General features: G+C 34.8%; 1 protein-coding gene across 1 annotated transcript in view; it reads right to left on the minus strand.

Moving 5' to 3' along the window:
• Positions 1-18,181, minus strand: part of LOC120636383 (transient receptor potential cation channel subfamily A member 1) — a 52,064-nt gene extending 33,883 nt beyond the window's left edge. Inside the window, exons 1-2 of the mRNA XM_039907836.1 lie at positions 18,032-18,181; positions 299-454 (exon numbers count right to left, since the gene is read on the minus strand). Of these exons, the coding sequence (XP_039763770.1) occupies positions 299-454; positions 18,032-18,181 (306 nt within the window). The remainder of the gene's footprint in view (positions 1-298; positions 455-18,031) is intronic.
• Between the last annotated feature and the right edge of the window lie 354 nt (positions 18,182-18,535).

An 18,535-nucleotide genomic window follows, 5' to 3' on the forward strand; every position in this document is an offset into this window, starting at 1 on the left:
ATTTTGTTTCGTAATTACTTTAGAGTTTCATGGAAACAGCATATATCAAAGATATTTAGATATTTAGAACAATAATAATATCAAATGTAATTAAAATAATTCAAGTTGTCCAGACACCCTAAAATATACCTGGAATTAATGGTTGCAATGCCCTATATGGTATGTCCGGCAACTGTTCGCTCATTATATCATTAACATGTATTTCCTCCAGTGCTACCGGTCACTTGGGATTAGTGACCTATCGTCTCATTTGCTCTGAGATTATCGAAAAACCAAAAAGAATATTAAAACTACTTACTCTAAGTATCCTGTAAGGACTCTCAGCTAAAAGGCACACTTCTCCGGAGTTCACTCGCTCATGGCCTTGATTAGGAAGCATAATCTGCATCTCTCCACCAGGATCTGTCTTCACACGCTGTTCTCTCCTGTGTCCCGTAAGAGTCCAGAGCCAACCCTGATAAATTTTTTGAATGAAATGGTAAGTTCAAAAATGCTGTCCTTACATTACAACGAACACTGTAAAATAAATGTTGATATGGCAAGATTTTATTTATCTTGTGCTCAAAGTATTAAGAACATACAGAACTCTCATTCAGCCTTTTAATGCATTCAGTGTATTGTGCCCAAAATAGTAAAAACGCCCCGCTATCTTCAAACCCGCGGAATGTTGCTAGCTCACAAACTTTTCAAATAATTATTACTATCAACTGCTAAATGGAATGCAGGGAGTAACCGCTTGTTCCAGAAACACTACTAAAGTGGAGTGGTTTTTGATGCTACAGTGTTAGCCGTGAACATGATTTCTGTATGATTTTTTATAAAGTATTTAAAAAGTACTTTAATTTAGTAAAGTTGAAAACTTCTCAACATTTTTTAAAAGGAGCAGAATTAAAGACTCTATCAGACCCGAAATTATTGTTTATTTGGTAACATACTAGGTAACTACAACGGGCAAGAAAGTATAGGACCCATTCTTCTAGTAATAGAGCTTTTAATTACAAAGCTCCTCCGAGAAATAACTACCACCGCGCTTCTTTTGACTGCTAAAGTAGCAATGCTGCAATGCCGTGCTACGGTCAGAAGGGCGCGGTTGCTCTAGTAACTAAGCACCTAGGCATCACGTGGATAGAATCAAGGCTGCTCTTTGCCGGATGGGTTCGTTGCATGCCTTGTGAAGTATTGCTCTGTTTACCACACACACGATGGTTTTGCAGATAATGATCATGGAAATTTAAGGTATGATTAATCAATTTTTATTATGAAAATTATGTTTAATTTACGTTGTTGTGGATTAAATGATTTTAAACTTTTCTGATTGCTTGTGCATGCCAATATATAAAGTAGAGATATAAATGATCCCGGTTATTTCTATTCAGTTTTGTCAATAAATCACTGTAGGATGTCACCTTAGGTGACACTTCTAACAAGTAAAGTTGTGACTCCCACCAATTGTAATTGCTATACCAAAATATATATTGTTTGTTTGCTACCGGATTATAAAAGAATTTCATATTGTACCAAATCCGACACTATTGGAACATCGTGCGGAATTCTCAATTACTTTGGCAGTAAAGTTTTACAACCGCCAAGTAAATCGACCAATACCCAGACCTCTGCCAATAAAAAAACGTAAAGCCCATTTTGTATTATAGTACCATTAAATTGAATCCGCATTAATAAATTTATGACGACACAAATCCATTACTTTTTAAAAGTATAAAATAACAAGTGAATTAACATAAATTAAAATAAATATTATTAAAAGAGATTTTCTTTATGTCATCATCATCATATCAACCCATTACCGGCCCACTAAAGGGTACGGGTCTCCTCACACAACGTGAAGTTAAGGCCCCCATACAGAACATTATGGAGAACTCTCTTGCATACAGTTTTTCTCACGATGGTTTCCTTTTCCGTTCAAGCAAGTGATATTTTAATTACTTAAAATGCACATAACTTTGAAAAGTCTAGGGTGCGTGCTGGGATTCGAACTCAGCTTCCCGAAAGTGAAGTTAAGCTTCTACCCACTGAGCTATTACCGCTTCTTTCTTGTACCATAAAGAAGATGCTTTGTGATTATGTGCAAATATGGATCTTCCGTTGAGAGAGGCGTTTTGTCCCGCAGTGGACTGGCGGTTTGATTACATTTGTATTAAGAGGTGTTAAAACTAACTTAATGTATTTAGTAATGATTTAAACGTCATAGAGAGCTTGGTCTATTAGTTTTGTAGGTTTACCTTGACAACATTAATACTAAGGTCTTTTACTTATACTTACTTAATACTACGGTCTAAAACCTTATTTTTTTATTACTTTTAATACCTATTTTAAAAACATAATTTATTCTTTAAAGGTTATTTATAATATTATGAGGCAGGTGAAAAATATACAGTACGTATTCTTAGCTGAAATCTTCACCTACTCGTCAGTAGGTAGGTACTTAAATACTTCATACTGGATAGCAAATTAAATATTTCCCTAACTAATTATCACCAAAATATCAACCGATAGACGTCAACTGCTTATCATAGGTATTTTATAAAGAGTTCCGAATTCCACGGTTTTGTGTCGCTTGGATCCATAACTAATAAATCAAAATAATTTTTAATACGCCACTTAAAAAAAAATCTCCTTCTAATAACGAATAATATACAACATAAATATTAATACGCCAATTTATAGATTACTTTTCCCTCTAACAACGAAAAATATAATAACGTTAAAATCATTTCTTTCTTTTTTCTGTATAACGCAAGTGAAACCCTGCGGCACCCTGAGGTACTTTTTGGTAATATAATTGTCTCGGCTACATTGGGAAGGAATATATTTCAACTCTCCAATAATTGCCGATCGCATAACGTAACACGAACGGCGAAATTTTCATTCTAATTTAATTTCAAATTTATCGGCAAGAACTGTGTATGATGTCACTGGCGAATGTAACGCATTTCCTGTTAGTATTGAAAAATGCTTTACTTGCGCTTTGGAACTAATGACTTTTATGAAAGAAAATTTGCTCTGCAAGTTCCATTGCTGATTACACTGTCTCTACAATGGAAAGATATATATATATATATTTTTAAGATTGAATATTATATTTATATCACTAAGTTGCAGTGACAAATTTTGTTTACTTAAAAACTCACAAGTGTTTTCTGTTTCGTGTGAACTAAGCTAAGTGAGATTCTTGATTACCAAAATTCTTGATTATTTCAAAAATTGGAAAAATGCGTCAGTACATTTAAAATACTTTTCTGGATAGTAAATTATATCTATTTAGTAAATATTAACAAATTATTGTACCAAAGAAGTTAAATAATAAGATCTTAGTGATAACTTTGGTCTTGAATATATATAGTTAACATTCTGATTAAAGTTTTAATTCCACGAGTGGGTTTATTTTCTCTTTCTTAATGTATGCAATAAGTTAAAGCATAAGTTTATAAAATATGTTAGAAAATTAAAACACATTGATTACAGTGTACAGTAAATTGATATTATTATTATTATTATTATTATATTTTTTGTATTAAATTCAAATCTCTTCTTTACGAAGGTATAATTAACAGAGCACGGGCCGGAGCCAAGTGCAAAATCAGGGGAATCATGTCAAAAACTTTCGCACCATATTATTATTATTATTATTATTATAATTATTATAGTGAGGTTACTTAAGCATCCGGCTCCGCTTTCATCTTTTACAAAATAGAAAAATGTATGTTAAAACGTAATAGTTAAATTGTTGATGTTGGAATAGAGCAACAGCCGAATTTCTGGCCGGCTTCGTCTCGGTGGAATCTGTCTTCCGAACCGGTGGTAGAGGCACTATAAGCAGACAGACTTCACCTTTCAAAAGTGCTTATAGAGTGGGCATGCTTGATATAAGAATTTTGAATATTGAATTTTGTATTTGGAATTGTCTGTAATCCTACGATAGTATGGGAAATTACAATTTAATATTACCAGATCACAGGTACGCCTCTTTCTAAATGGGTCCATATGTAGCGTTGCACGGCAGGTATCTGTAGATGTTTCTTCTTTATAATGTTTATATTAGATTCACGCTTTGTTATAAAAATGTTTTCTGTCGCGAACCCGTCACGAGTCAGTCTGGGTCGCGCGCGAACTTCGTATTAAATCGTTTTTGCAGTACCGTGCGTCAGTGTAGCCGTTTGTAATGCGTAGTCTCGTTTCGAAAACCTTATTATGCCCCGGCCGATAGTCAAAAAGTGTAAAAAATAAAATAAAAATAAACCGTTTTGTTTTTGCTTCAAATTAAATATATTATATACCTCTGAATAAATTTACAGCAAGTAAACATTTATTGTGAAAGGGTGATAGCGTAGTGGGTAGGAGCTCGACTTACTTTCGGATGGCCGAATTCGAAACCCAGCACGTACCTCTAACTTTTCTTAGGTTATGTAAGTTTTATGTAATTAAATATCATTTGTTTCAATGGTGAAGGAAAACATCGTGAGGAAACCTGCATGTCTGAGAGTTCTGCATAATGTTCTCAATGTTGTGTGGAGTCCACCAATCCGCACTGTTAGACCACGGCCTTAACCCCTTCTCATTGTCGGAGGAGACCCGTGGGCCTGAAATTGATTGATATGATGATGATGTTGAAGAATTAAATATTTATATTTATAAAATTCTATTTCCCACGAAGTATCGCATTCTCAATCACTATGTCTGGTCTACTCTTTTATATGGATGCGAAACTTGGGTTTTAAAGAAGAAAAGCTATAGAGGGTTACAAGCGCTTGAGATTTGGTCATTACGACATTTGTTAAAAAATGTCATGGAGACAATTCGTCTCAAGCGCTCAAGAATTATAAAGGACAAAACGCCAACGAAGAATGATGACAACTGTCATACTCGTACAAAGGAAACTTGCGTTTTCGGACACCTACAAAGAGGGCCCCTGTACGAGTTTCCAAGGTTGATCCTTGAAGACAAATATCCGGGATAAGAGTAACTGCACGGTCAGCATGGGCAGGAGACAATTATATCCCCGGGGAAAGGATATAAATGTATTTTCTCCCACAGCTTTATCAACTCTCAGAGCATTGGCACACGATACATACACAAAAAACGGGGGTGAACTTCTCCTATTCCATATTTCCGTACTTTAGCAGGTGGACACGTTAATTATATCCCTTGTCAGGGGACACAAGCGGGGGATATAATTTTTGTCTCCTGCCCGTGCTAGCCCTGCTGGGAGGCATAGGAAGATGTGGTTCGGCTATAAAAGAGAGTAAACCGGATATACCTTTTCGGAAATCAAGAAGACGGCACATCATTGTTCGATTTTCCACCGGCTGACCTCCGAACTTCAATTTGAAGATGGCACCTAACGATGCTGATGATATTTGTCAAGGGAAAACTTTAGTACAGGAAACAGCTTCTGTACTACTCGATCTTCTGCTATCACCAACGCGTCTGCCCTGCTTGGTGATTATGGGAAATCTCTTCCGTTGAGAAAGGACTGTTATAGGCTATTATTCTGATCACACTTGTATTGAGAATTGATTTAGTAATGATTTAAATGTCATAGAGAATCATGGCTTGGTCTATTGGTCTTGTAGGTGCACCGTGATACCACTTATACTAAGGTTCTCTATATCAGGAGTTTTTCAATTTGGTCAAACCATCGAACTGCGAGATACCGAAAGAATCTGCACCGTTACGTGGTTGAATACCATAAACACGTACGAAGCGTTTTGCTTCTTCCTTTCTGATCCGCACTGCAAAGGCCTGGAATGCCCTCCCATCTTCCGTCTTCCCCGATACCTATAATCTGGGTACCTTCAAATCAAGAGTGAATAGGCATCTTCTAGGCAAGCTCGCTTTATCTTAGGCAGCATCATCACTTACCATCAGGTGTGATTGCACTCAAGCACTTGTCTATAAGACTGTGCTTGTAGATTTTAACAGCGTACTTACAAAAGAGAGAGTCATTCGTATGTACAGAAAAACAAGTAAAGAAAATAATCGCCCTACTACAGAAAAACTAAGACTGACTGGACCTCCTAAACCAATTTTTATTTCTGAAAGCTTATCATCCAAGGCAAAAAGGCTGTTCTTCCTTACCAAGGACTTTGCTAACTCAAATCAGTACACTTACTGTTGGACATCAAGCGGTAAAATATATTTACGAAGAAAAGAAGGAGCTCCGGTTATTCTCATTAGGAATGAATCTGATCTGGAAAATCTTAAATCACAAAAATGACTAGATGTTATTCTTAATGTTTTCAGTATTTTTTCGTTATTAATTCTTTCTTCTTTTATTATCCTGTCATGTTTTACTACTGTTGCATATACTCACGTTTTTCGTTATTATGTCTGGGTTTCTTATTATTACATTAAATATCACTCTCACACACAAATACACATAAACAACTTCTTCTACTCATATATACTCGTCGTTCAGTCATGTAATACAGTCTCAATCATCTTACATAGTAATATCTTCGTTTTTTGGTTTTGTGAGATCATACCGGGTCATTTACTTTATATATTTTTGAAACTGTCAAGGTTGGTCTTTTCGACGGGTCGAAATGTTGTTAGGGCTAAGGTTAAAAATAAAGATTTTTGAAATGGATGACACATCAAAGATCAATAATGATATAGAAGATATATCAGTGTCAGATTCTTTTGTTTTTCTTCCTGAAACTTGCGAGCAATATTTAAGGGGGATTAAGGGGTTAAAAGTATTCCACGCAAATATTCGAAGCATTAACTGTAATTTTAACAACCTCTTAATTTTACTCAAACGCCTAAACGATACAATTGATGTCATAATTTTATCTGAATGCTGGCTAAGCAAGCTATCAGATGTACCTATATTAATTGGTTATCACTCTTTTAAATCTAAGCACGCTAATCAAAACGATGGAGTTGTTGCGTACGTACGTGACTCTCTGATATGCTCTGTCGTAGAACCTGATTTCAGTGAAGGTAATTGTTTATTGCTGAAATTTTCGCATCATCTTGCAATTGTTGCTCTTTATCGCTCGCCCTCTTATATTAACATTACTCCCTTCATAATAAGCCTTGATTCAGTATTAAATTCAATATCCAATATGAAAACTAAAGCTATTATTGGTGATATCAACATAAACATTTTGACATCTAATGATAAACAGACCGACGAATATCTTAACCTTGTTGCTAGTCATGGTTTGTTGCCTGCTCACATTTTCCCTACTAGGAACAACAGTTGCCTCGACCATGTAATGTTAAGAAGTAACAATAAAGCCACCACTATTGTTTTAGATACTCTTTTCACAGATCATTCTCCAGTAATCTTGTGCTGCAATCTTAAAAATAAAGGTCTTACGAAAGCAGCTCGAACTATCACGCGAATAGATGAACCTGCTGTAATAAGAACACTTGAAAAAACTGATTTTTCTGCTATATTTAATACATTAGACCCTGAAACTGCCACTGAGAAACTGGTAAGAACTTTATCATCGGTGGTTGAAGCTAATAAACGTGTGGTTACTGTTCCTAGTAGAAAAAGAATTATACGGCCGTGGATTACTCCAGGTTTACTTCGTTGCATTCGTAACCGTGACAAACTATATCGAAAACTAAAAAATGATCCAAGCAATTCCGTTAAAAAGACAACATACATGCGATATAAAAATTTTTGCAATAATTTACTAAAAAAAATTAAAACTGATTACGAACGCACAGTATTTCATAAAGCTAGAAATAACTCAAAAAAAACATGGGATCTTATCAAACGCTTTGCAAACATAAAGAATAAAAAATTAAAAGACTTCAATGATCTGATGACTGTTTCGAGTGACCCAGTGTCTTCAGCTAATGAGGTTAATAACTTTTTTGTTAATATAGGTAGTAACTTAGCCTCTAAAATTGGTAATCATATCTGCCATAAGTGTTCTCATGACAGTCACTCAATCGTTCCTAATTCAATGTTCCTAAATAGTGTTGACAGTAACGAGGTCGAGTCGCTCATCCTTGGACTTAAAAATAACTGTGCTGTGGGCTGGGATGGTATATCGACATCTATCTTAAAATCAGCTAGACACGTACTCTTACCTATTATAACGCACGTTTGTAATCTTTGTTTTTCAACTGGCGTATTTCCCAAAGTATTCAAGAGAGCCATCGTGCATCCCATTTATAAGACGGGTCCCAGAGACTGTGTCGATAATTATAGACCAATTTCTGTGCTAAGTGCTCTTTCTAAAATTCTAGAAAAACTTTTGAATCGGAGACTCGTATCATTTTTAAATGAAAACCAACTCCTTTCTGATCATCAGTTTGGTTTTAGATCAAATAAATCGACCGAGGATGCAGTTACGAGTTTAATAGATACCACAATACAGAACATAGACCAAAAGAAAAAGACTATTGGCATCTTTTTAGACCTTTCTAAAGCCTTCGACACAGTCTCTATTCCGAAACTTTTAAATAAATTAGAAAGGTTAGGTGTGCGTGGATTGCCCTTATCTCTATTTAAAAGTTACCTTACTGAGAGAACACAAAGTGTTTCCGTAAACGATGTAACCAGCCATGATAAGAATCTTAATTTTGGGGTGCCACAAGGAAGCGTACTTGGGCCCACTCTTTTTTTGGTATACATTAATGAGCTCTGTCAGTTCACCCTACCAAATTGCAAAATAATAAGTTATGCTGATGACACGGCTCTTCTTGTTCATGGCTTAACATGGGAGGAAGCACGTGGTAATGCTGAATTAGCTTTGGCTAATGTTATAAACTGGCTGTCTTGCAACTTACTAACAGTCAATGTTTCAAAGACAAAATTTGTAACATTTGGATCAAGGCGTTCCTTGCCACCTGCTTCATTCTCAATCTGTGCTCATCGATGTTCTGTCCCACTTGATAAAAGTTGTGACTGTAGCCGGATTGCGCGTACGCAAAGCATCAAATACCTTGGTGTGGTTATTGATGAGTGTCTCACATGGAATGATCACATTGAATCTGTTATCTCCAGAGTTAGAAAGACAATGTATATTTTCAGAAATCTCAGAAATACAGCCAAAATAGACACTTTAAAATCTATATACTTTGCTTTCGTGCAATCTGTTCTTGGTTACTGCATAACAGTTTGGGGAGGTGCCGGCAAAACTATAATGCTTCGGTTGGAAAGGGCCCAAAGGTCTGTATTGAAAGTGATGATGCTGAAACCGATACGTTTTCCCACCACTGAATTATATAAGCAGGGCAGGGTTCTTTCGGTACGCAAACTATACGTGCTGTTAATTACTCTTCGTAAGCACGGCAATACTACCTATGATTCAGAGTTTGTTAAAAATAAGCGTAGGTTTGATAGGATTTGTCAAGTTGAACCACACAGAACCGCTTTAGCTGGTCGCCACTCTTACTTCATAAGTTCAATGCTTTATAACAAAATTAATAAAAAAATATCCATTTACTCATTAACATCACGAAAATGTAAAATTGAATTAACGAATTGGCTTCTTAACCTAACTTATGATGAGACTGAAAACCTTATTCAATAATACATTCAATCACACCCTCACCCTCACCCACACTCACATACACATACACATAAACACACGCGCACGCACACACTCATATTTAGTTTTTTAAGTACAATTAATTATATTAAAAAAATATATATATAAAAAAAAAAAAAAAAAAAAAAAAAAAAAACAATCTTATGGATGTATTTATGTAAATGTAAAAAATTGAGTTTATCAATGCGTTCAATTGAATTTAATTCAAAAAGTTTTTCGGTTTTTATTTTTATTAATCTCACTAGATTTAATTTAAGTGTATGGTTCTCGCTCCAGAGACGGGCGATAATAACTGCGACTCAGTCTTGCACTATAGCAGTATTATCGAATTTGGGTTTCATGATACACATTACCTTATGTTTGCCTTATTTTGTACTATTTTTAATTTGCTGTGTAACTGTTAATTGAAATAAACTTATTATTATTATTATTATTATTATTATATATATAAAAAAAAATCTAAGAATATCTCTTATAGGCTGATGTGGTCATGGCTTTACAATTACAAGGATATCTACTAACATACAACTACTTATTATTTTCCCAAGAGAACTAAGAGATACTCAGAGTTTCATGATAAGATCTTATAAAGGCATGGCAACGTGATAGCGTTCACTTACGCATGTGCGAATCTTAATATGGACGAGTCAAGAAATCCCCGAGGTTTGAAAATTCATATTACGTCACTGTTACCCTACACCTCACACATTAGTAGATATTATAAGGTGTGACAAGTGCCGTGTACTTCATCCATGCTCAAAAGCATTGCCTTTTCTGCAGTCTGAGATGGTAACGGGCTAACCTGTTGGGGTATGGCAGTTAAATTAAACCCCTTTTCGATTTTTAACGCGACTTATATCTTTTACTAATATAAAAAGCTGAAGCTTGTTTGTTTGTCTGTTTGCTTGAACGAGTTAATCTCTCAAACTACTGGTCCGATTTGAAAAAATATTTCAGTGTTGGATATATTATCACAATATATCCAACACTTTTAAGCATAGCACTTTTTTCCTTTTGAGAGTTTCCGTTGCGTGCGCTGCGTTAAAGTTGAAATTTCTAAAAAATCATGTATGAACATATTAATCCACTTTAAAAGTTCAAAAAATAAGTTCGCGACCGTATATATCTTTCTTTTAAGGTTGGCTCACCTTTTTATGCTAATCAAATTTGTTCTAAAATCATGCATTATTTGCCAAGGTGTTTTTATAAACATGATTATATTCGTCATCCAAATAATTACGTTACTCATCACGAGTATTAAATTTGCCAGTAATTTGCGAGGGCGAAGCCGCAGGTCAGTAGTTATACATAAATGCTGAATTTTGCCTTCTCATTAATAAAATATTGCTGGTTAGTGACCTTATTTCTGCCTCAGTAGATATCTGTATAAAATAAAAAGTATTTATGTATCAAAAATAAAATTTTGAGAATTAAATATATTTTAAACTGTAAATAATCTTTTACGTGCTTGAAGAGAAAACTGTTAAGACTATGGAAGCAACGAGAACGTTTTACTAACAAGCTGCTCGACTAACAAAAGATAATGACCTGCATCTCCTTTAATCGTCTACTGGCAAGGCAATGTGTGTAATTGGTATTTACATTTATAATCTGCTGGCTGGCTTTCTAAAATGAAGGAGTTAGGATACTTTGCCGAACCCCCATCAAGAATCTTCTTCTATTTTATCTATAAGTAGATAGATATTTGAGTATTTTATAAAGAACTAGCGGAACCCAGCGCCATCTGTCGGGCTGATTTCTGAATCTAAACCAGGGTGCCACCCAAACACATACCAAAAAAATCATTCGAATCGTTCCAGCCGTTTAGGAGGAGTTCAGTGACATACACACGCACACAAGATATATATATATAAAGATATATTAAATAGAATTTTTAATAATTTAACGTTCCTATGGATATGAAACGTTGACCCTAAAACCACCAAACCACATGGAAGAAACGTTATCATCATCATCGACGACCCGTTACCGGCCCACTTCAGGGCACGGGTCTTCTTTTAAATAGTTAAGGATTTAGGTCGTAGCCCGGCATTCTGGCCAAAGGCGCTTTTGTGGAATTAATAAAGTTTTCAATGTGAGCTCATGCATGTTTCCCCACGATATCTCCATTCACCGTTGAAGCATTTAATTAAATAAATAATAAATAAATAAACTACGATAATACACACATCACCAACCAGCCCTAAAGTAAGCGTTAAGAGTTAAGAGTACCAAGATGTAAAATATTTTTATGATTTATATACATATATACACACTGAAAAACATAACATATATACATATTAACACACTGAAAAACATTAATGTTCATCACAGAAACATTTTCCAGTCGTGGGAATCGAACCCACGGCCTTGGACTCAGAAGCAGGGTCGCTGACCACTGCGCTAATCGGCCATCAATTGCTTAAAAAATGAGAGGTGTGAGCTTTGGATCGAATTCTATCCCCACAAGGATGAAGCCGAAGTCCTAAACACTAGCCTATCACCGCTTATCTTGGATTAAATGAAAGAAAACGTTATGTATAATTTCTATATGTGCCCAGTAGTAACATCAATATTGCTTATGGCTATATCATCATCGACCCATTAGCAGCCCACTCGAAGGCAAATTTCACCTCTCAGAATGAGAAGGGTTTAGGCCGTAGTCCACCAAATTGGCCTAGTGCGGAATTTTCATTTCATTTATTTATTCAGAATATTGGTAAGGGTACAGAATTGACACAATAAACATGGTGCCACGATAACTGTTGCAGTAGTATAAACTGTGTCGCAACAATTAACGCCCACCTCCAACAATAAATGTATAGCACCAATAAGACAAAAGTAGAACACAGTAAATGCCAATAAAAAAAAAAGAGAATAAGAGTCAATTAAAATAATAAAAACATGCAGCGACTTATTTAGTGCGGGTGTGTGTGTGTGTGTGCAATTGTGTATGAGTGTGTGTGTGTTTGTGTGTGTATATGCATGTGTGTTATGTGTATGTCTATAGTTTGGGCCTTTTTTAAAAATCTGTTGAAGTAGGAAGAATCATTTTATTATCTTTTCTACATCACTGTAGGATAGATTCCTAAGCCAATGTATAATAGCACTTCTACATTTATGGACAGTTAAAGGATATATATTTAATGTAAAATTAATTTTGTTATAAAGGGTACAGCTAGCATTGTGAAATTGTCTTTTAGCAAGCATAGTGCGGCATGGTTTAATCTGACAGACGCGATCAGATCTTCTCTTTTCCGTATAGACACTTGGATTAAAATGCAATTCACGGTGTTTCCTTAAAATGACATGAAGGATATATATTTTCCTGACTGAAAGTACTTCAGTAATATTGTATAGTTCGACCGATGGGAACCTAACCGGCTTACCTAACATAACTTTTAGAACAGCTTTCTGTGTTCTTTCTAGTCTCAGCAGTAAGAATGGTAGACTTCGCACAACTTTATGGAGAACTCTCATATTCTTTACATCACGATGTGTTGCTTAACCGTTAGATCAAGTGATATTGTAATTACTTAAATTAAAAACACTTATATTCTCCAAAAAGATAAAGAAAGATATAATAACCTCTATGATGGTAGTTTTAAAAGAGTTTCCCGGAATTCGGGTGTTAGATTTTGAACTTCATATTGTTAAAATCAGCAGGTAGGTATGTACCTGGAAAAATAGTATAATCTACGCTTACTGTGAGTAATATATTTTCCAATTTTACAACCTTTATCATAACACGCGAACAATAAAAGTATGATGAAGTGTAATCATGTGAAGCTATAAACTAGGATGGATAGATACATACTTAACGTATTTTGTAGCTATACAACACGTACACCTACAACACTTTTACTACAAAAATATAATTACGTAGTTTATTAGTATTTAGCATTATTTAAGCAATTTTAATATATTGCTTATAACTTATTTGTATATCTAAAATGTAATTGTGTATTATACTTCTATATCTACGTAGCCTAGCCTACCCCTTTAATACTTTCATCTTACTTATATTTATATCAATTACATGACATTCCTTCTAGTTGCCTAAACAAGCATTATAGTTCTGCGACAACAATGTTATAATGCTGCTTTAAACGTTGTTAGTAAGTAATTGTACTTTTGGTGACGTGATGGACATTAATATTTTTCTAATATGGGTGAGGCTCTTAACCTCAAATAAAGGTATGTCTTTTATTTGAGCTAATAACAATGAATAGACAACATTGTTCTGAAGGGTGAGGTAAAAGTGGTGTCAGATAACGTGATGGCAACTCGGTATAAAATTACTATAGTTTGTATTTGTCAGATACGTATAGGGCTGCCAGATACAAATAATAGAAATTTCGTATTGTAATTATAGCTTCTCGGACCCTTATATATAATAATTTGAAAAATACTAGAATTGTATAAAATACTAGCGTAAATATATAAATGTGCAAGAGTGTCTGTGTGTTTGTTACATATGTTGGGCGTAAACGGTGAACCGATTTAGTTTAATGAGAATGACCAGCATAGTATGGCACTAGGGCCACTTCCAAATATTTTTGTATTTCGATAAATTTTATCATAAAATAAAGCTTGATTATTCTTTTTTTTCATTCACAAAAATTTTTTTTTTCATTGGAACCCCAGATTCACCTTTGATGAAAGTCACAGGGCTCAAAACACAACACTTCAGTAGTTTTAGCTCATACAGAAATATAGTTTTTATCTGAACTCGACGTAAAAAACACAAACCGGCATCTGACTGAGACTAGTATACAATGACTCAAATAAATTTAATAATAAGGTGCTTCGATTCGATTATATTTGGATAACAATATAAATAGAGTCACATATAACAAGATCCCGTAGTACATCACACTATGAAAGTACGCAAAATAAACAAACTTAGCTATTTCAACGTCAGTAATCTGTCATATTTTCCTGACAACGTGGGCAGCCAAACTTAGGTTACCCGCTAGTGTATCTATATGGGCAACCCACTGTAGCTTATTATCCAAGGCCAAACCCAGAAAAACTGTAGAAATCTCAATTTTTAGTGATTTTCAATTTATCATTACATTTTTATCAATTTTCTTTACATTTTAAAAGATGAATTCGATACACGTCTTTTTTGCATTTAAATATAAATTGAGACTGTATACTAGTGCGACGCTTGCGAAATAGCACGGTTTACATCGTCGGAGTTTTTTTTACGAATACAGATAGGTCTGTAATTGTTCATATTATTTTTATTACCAGATTCAAATAGAGGAATGAGTTTACTATGTTTTATTAGGTTTGGGATGGTACCCAAATTAACACATTCATTGAAAAGTATGGCTAAATGAGGAGCAATGACGTCAAAAATTGATTATGTTTCGATTACCTAGGATTTATTATTATTACAATAATATAAAGTACTATTGAAATATAAAATAAAACTCGGGATAGCAATTACTTTTATTGTAGCTCAAAACTGAATTAAAAAAATTTAAATGATTAAATATATTATTGCCTGACACAACCATGGCCAGTGTATGGTCAATGTCCTTAAGGACTCAATATGTAGCTTGCGGTCTGGCCATCGACATAAACTATTTATTCTGACAAACTGCTGGTAAAAGTTAAGCGCGGGAAGTTAAAAAATAACATTTATAATCTATGCATGGCCATTTAAAATATTTATATTATATTTGTATAGTTTGTATCCTGGAGATAGATCCATTACATACATTTTATCCTGGGTAAAAAAGAGGTTCCTGCGGAATTTTGAAATCCAAAATTCCGCAGGAACGCAAATTAATCGTTGATGAAATCGTGGTCAACAGCTAGTAATAATAATACTAGATTTATTACAACATTCTTCATTGTTGTAATCAATTAGTCATCAGTGCTTGTGCCTTTATTTATTTTATAGGTAACCTTAGCAACCGTTCGTTTCAATAATAAAACAGCAAAAGAAGCTCTTAGTCCAGAAACTACCTGATCAGAATCATATTCTGCTTGACTTGAAAGGTCTAACAAAAGTCGGATAGGCTGGACGTGTAAAAATTACTTTTTTTTAGAGTAAATCTATAAAGTCTATCATTTCCTTTCATTCAATAAGAGATGTCTGGCAACCCTACGTATCGTAAATCCAGTTAAAACTTTTATTAAATTCTTAAAGCAAGAAAATCATTTTCTAGTACCTAGCTAAATATTTAATATGCTCACGATACCTGCGAATCTATTTTCGTATTACGTACTCGGTCCAATATATTTGCCCTGGAATCTTTAACAATCCTTTGCTTTCAATAAGCTTCTTTACGGAGCGGAAGAAAATTAACAATATGAAAGCTTAATTCTTTCATATTGTTAATTTTCTCCCGTTTAAACATTAGTCATTTAAACATTTAAAGCAAGCAAGAAAATCATTTGTCCTAGTAGAAAATTAGACCCTCGTTTGGGATTATGTTCTTTGTTATTCTATTTGTGAAAGTTTATATTATATTATAATTTTAAAATAAAAATCGAATAGCTGTAATTAATAAGTTCAAAGTATTTTCTTGTTTCATACCGACAAATGCATTCACTGACTGGATATCTTATTGCTGTAGGGTCATTCCCGGAGACTTACGAACAAGTGAAGGAGTAAGTCCAAGATTCATTTATTTCCAAACCATGAAAAATAAGACAACTTTATATTTCCAGCATTATACTAAATCATTGCAGGAATTCTTTTGCGAGTCGTATCAATGGAAACTTTAAAGAGGTGAATTTGAAAAATTTTCCTCTTTAAAGAACTAATTATGTGCAATATTGAAGTATAGGAGCGGCGTTTTATGAAATCACTTGCTTTGATTGCGAAAAAAAACATCTTGCGGAAACCTGCATACCTAATTCCATAATTTTTTAACAGGTGTCCAATTAGCATTCTTGTTTCAAGTTTAAAACTCAAATACGATATTATAAAATTAATCGTTAATCACAGCTCACGGGACCTTGGCTTAGGGGTACTAATTACTAATTCTGCCGCCCGTCGGAGATAATTCAACCAGTTGAACGGCACACCCCGTGTTTCTAGTGAGCTTTCGATGGTGTTTAAGGATATTAATGTGGTCTCAGAAGAGGGTTTGCTTCAGTGGGCGCCGCTGGCTGGGTTGTGACTAAGTCACTAGGCGTAGAGTTGTAAGACGGTGGGGTTTTAGTCGGTAAGACTCCGACATAATCACTTCACCACCCCGTGGTGTGGTGATACCAATCCATGAGGACTTTACTACGAGAAAAAATAAAGGGGTCCCGGGTCACTGTCTCTCCTAGCCTTAGGGTAGTTACGCCACTGGTACCGTCCAGTTACAGCATCTGAGGTAGTTAGTACTTAGTTGAATGCTTAATCTAGCATACTGAGCGCGAATGTGATTGTTTAAAACGAAGAAAAGTTCTAATTAATTTAATTAGACAGAAATATTGCACTGATACTACAAAGTCAAAAATATCTTTATTCAAGTAGGCCCGGCCTATAAGTGGCACTTTTGATGCGTACATTGCATGAGAGGTACACGGTAGTGAGATGATGGCATTAACCATATTCGTAAACTTAAAACTAAAGCTACGAGGGTTCCAGACGCGTTCGTTCGGAACCTGGGCGTTTTTTACTGTTATCACCATCTCATATTGTCATTTAAAATTATTAGAAGAGCAAACTGGTTAGAGCAATAATCCACACCCAAGCTTTTTATTGATTACGTAGTCCTTTATACTATAATGGGAATTTTCTATAAGCTTACGTTTAACACAAACTTTGAAGAACGACATCTCCAAGATGTTAATGGGTAATTTATTGCAGAATTGTATGCAATTTCCTTTAAAATAATAATGAATTTTATGTAACGTAGTTATTGCACTGTAAGTTTTATTCTTAATTATTAATATATCTAATTATTGCAGTCACATTTTTTCTTCAATTTAGAAATGAACATACATTATATTTTCAAATATACACTGTCATTATTTTAGGATCTTTCTATTTATCTCTCATTTACTCTCTCGAACCCCTTTTGTAGATCAAACGAACAGCCTTCTTCTGCAGCACAAAAATAGTGCTAATATCAGCAGCATTACCCCATAGTAAAATTCCAGAAGACATAATGCTGTGAAAGTAACTAAAATAGACCAGCTTAGCAGATTCTACATCGTCAAGATATACGAACCGTATACCTCGCAGCTCTTAGTACACTTTACTTGGACTTTACTTTACACTTTGCTCCTAATTTAATAGTTCTGTTATATTTTTAATATTACAATAAATGTTTACGTGATGTTCTTGACGACCTACCTGCCGCAGTGCTGAGCTCTTCGTTCGATCTTTGGTTGACGCAAATTGGGAAATATTATCAACAGAAAATTAGGATTTTTTTGTGGTTTAGTTAGCTATCATCTGGATTTCATCATCACTTATCAAAAGGTGAGATTGCAGTCAAGGGTTAAAAAAACGTTCATAAAATCATACTTACAATAAGTCCTCTCTTCCTGGGCATAGCATTATACATCTGAGAGACGACCTGCACCGGGGCAGCGGCCCCATCAGCTGTAGCCACTATAGCGGGGCCGATATCCCGATGCACACTGTTTGCGCGTTCCCTCTTCGAACGTAAGAGCCACATGCTCGCTCTAAATCTGCACCTGCAATTAATATAAACTGTTTATATCATTGCTGCGAATGAATGTTTTCTGCCCTTCCATTACGTCCTAACCAAGCAACCATTCAAATAGATTTATCTTGAATTAGAAAACACGACAAACTTCGTTTTTTGCATGTAAAAATAAAGTTGTTAACTTTAAACCAGTGCGACACATGCGACATAGCACGGCTGACATTGTCGCAGATCTTTACCCCTATCAGTCTTAACGATTAGAGATCTATCTGCAAATAATAAAATGTCGCCTGTTCCACTGACATGGTATGGTAGATCATTAATATACACTAAAAATAGAAAGGAACCCAAAATCGCGCCTTG

Source organism: Pararge aegeria, chromosome Z (genome assembly GCF_905163445.1).
Source record: "Pararge aegeria chromosome Z, ilParAegt1.1, whole genome shotgun sequence".
In the NCBI taxonomy this organism is placed as follows: Eukaryota; Metazoa; Arthropoda; class Insecta; order Lepidoptera; family Nymphalidae; genus Pararge; species Pararge aegeria.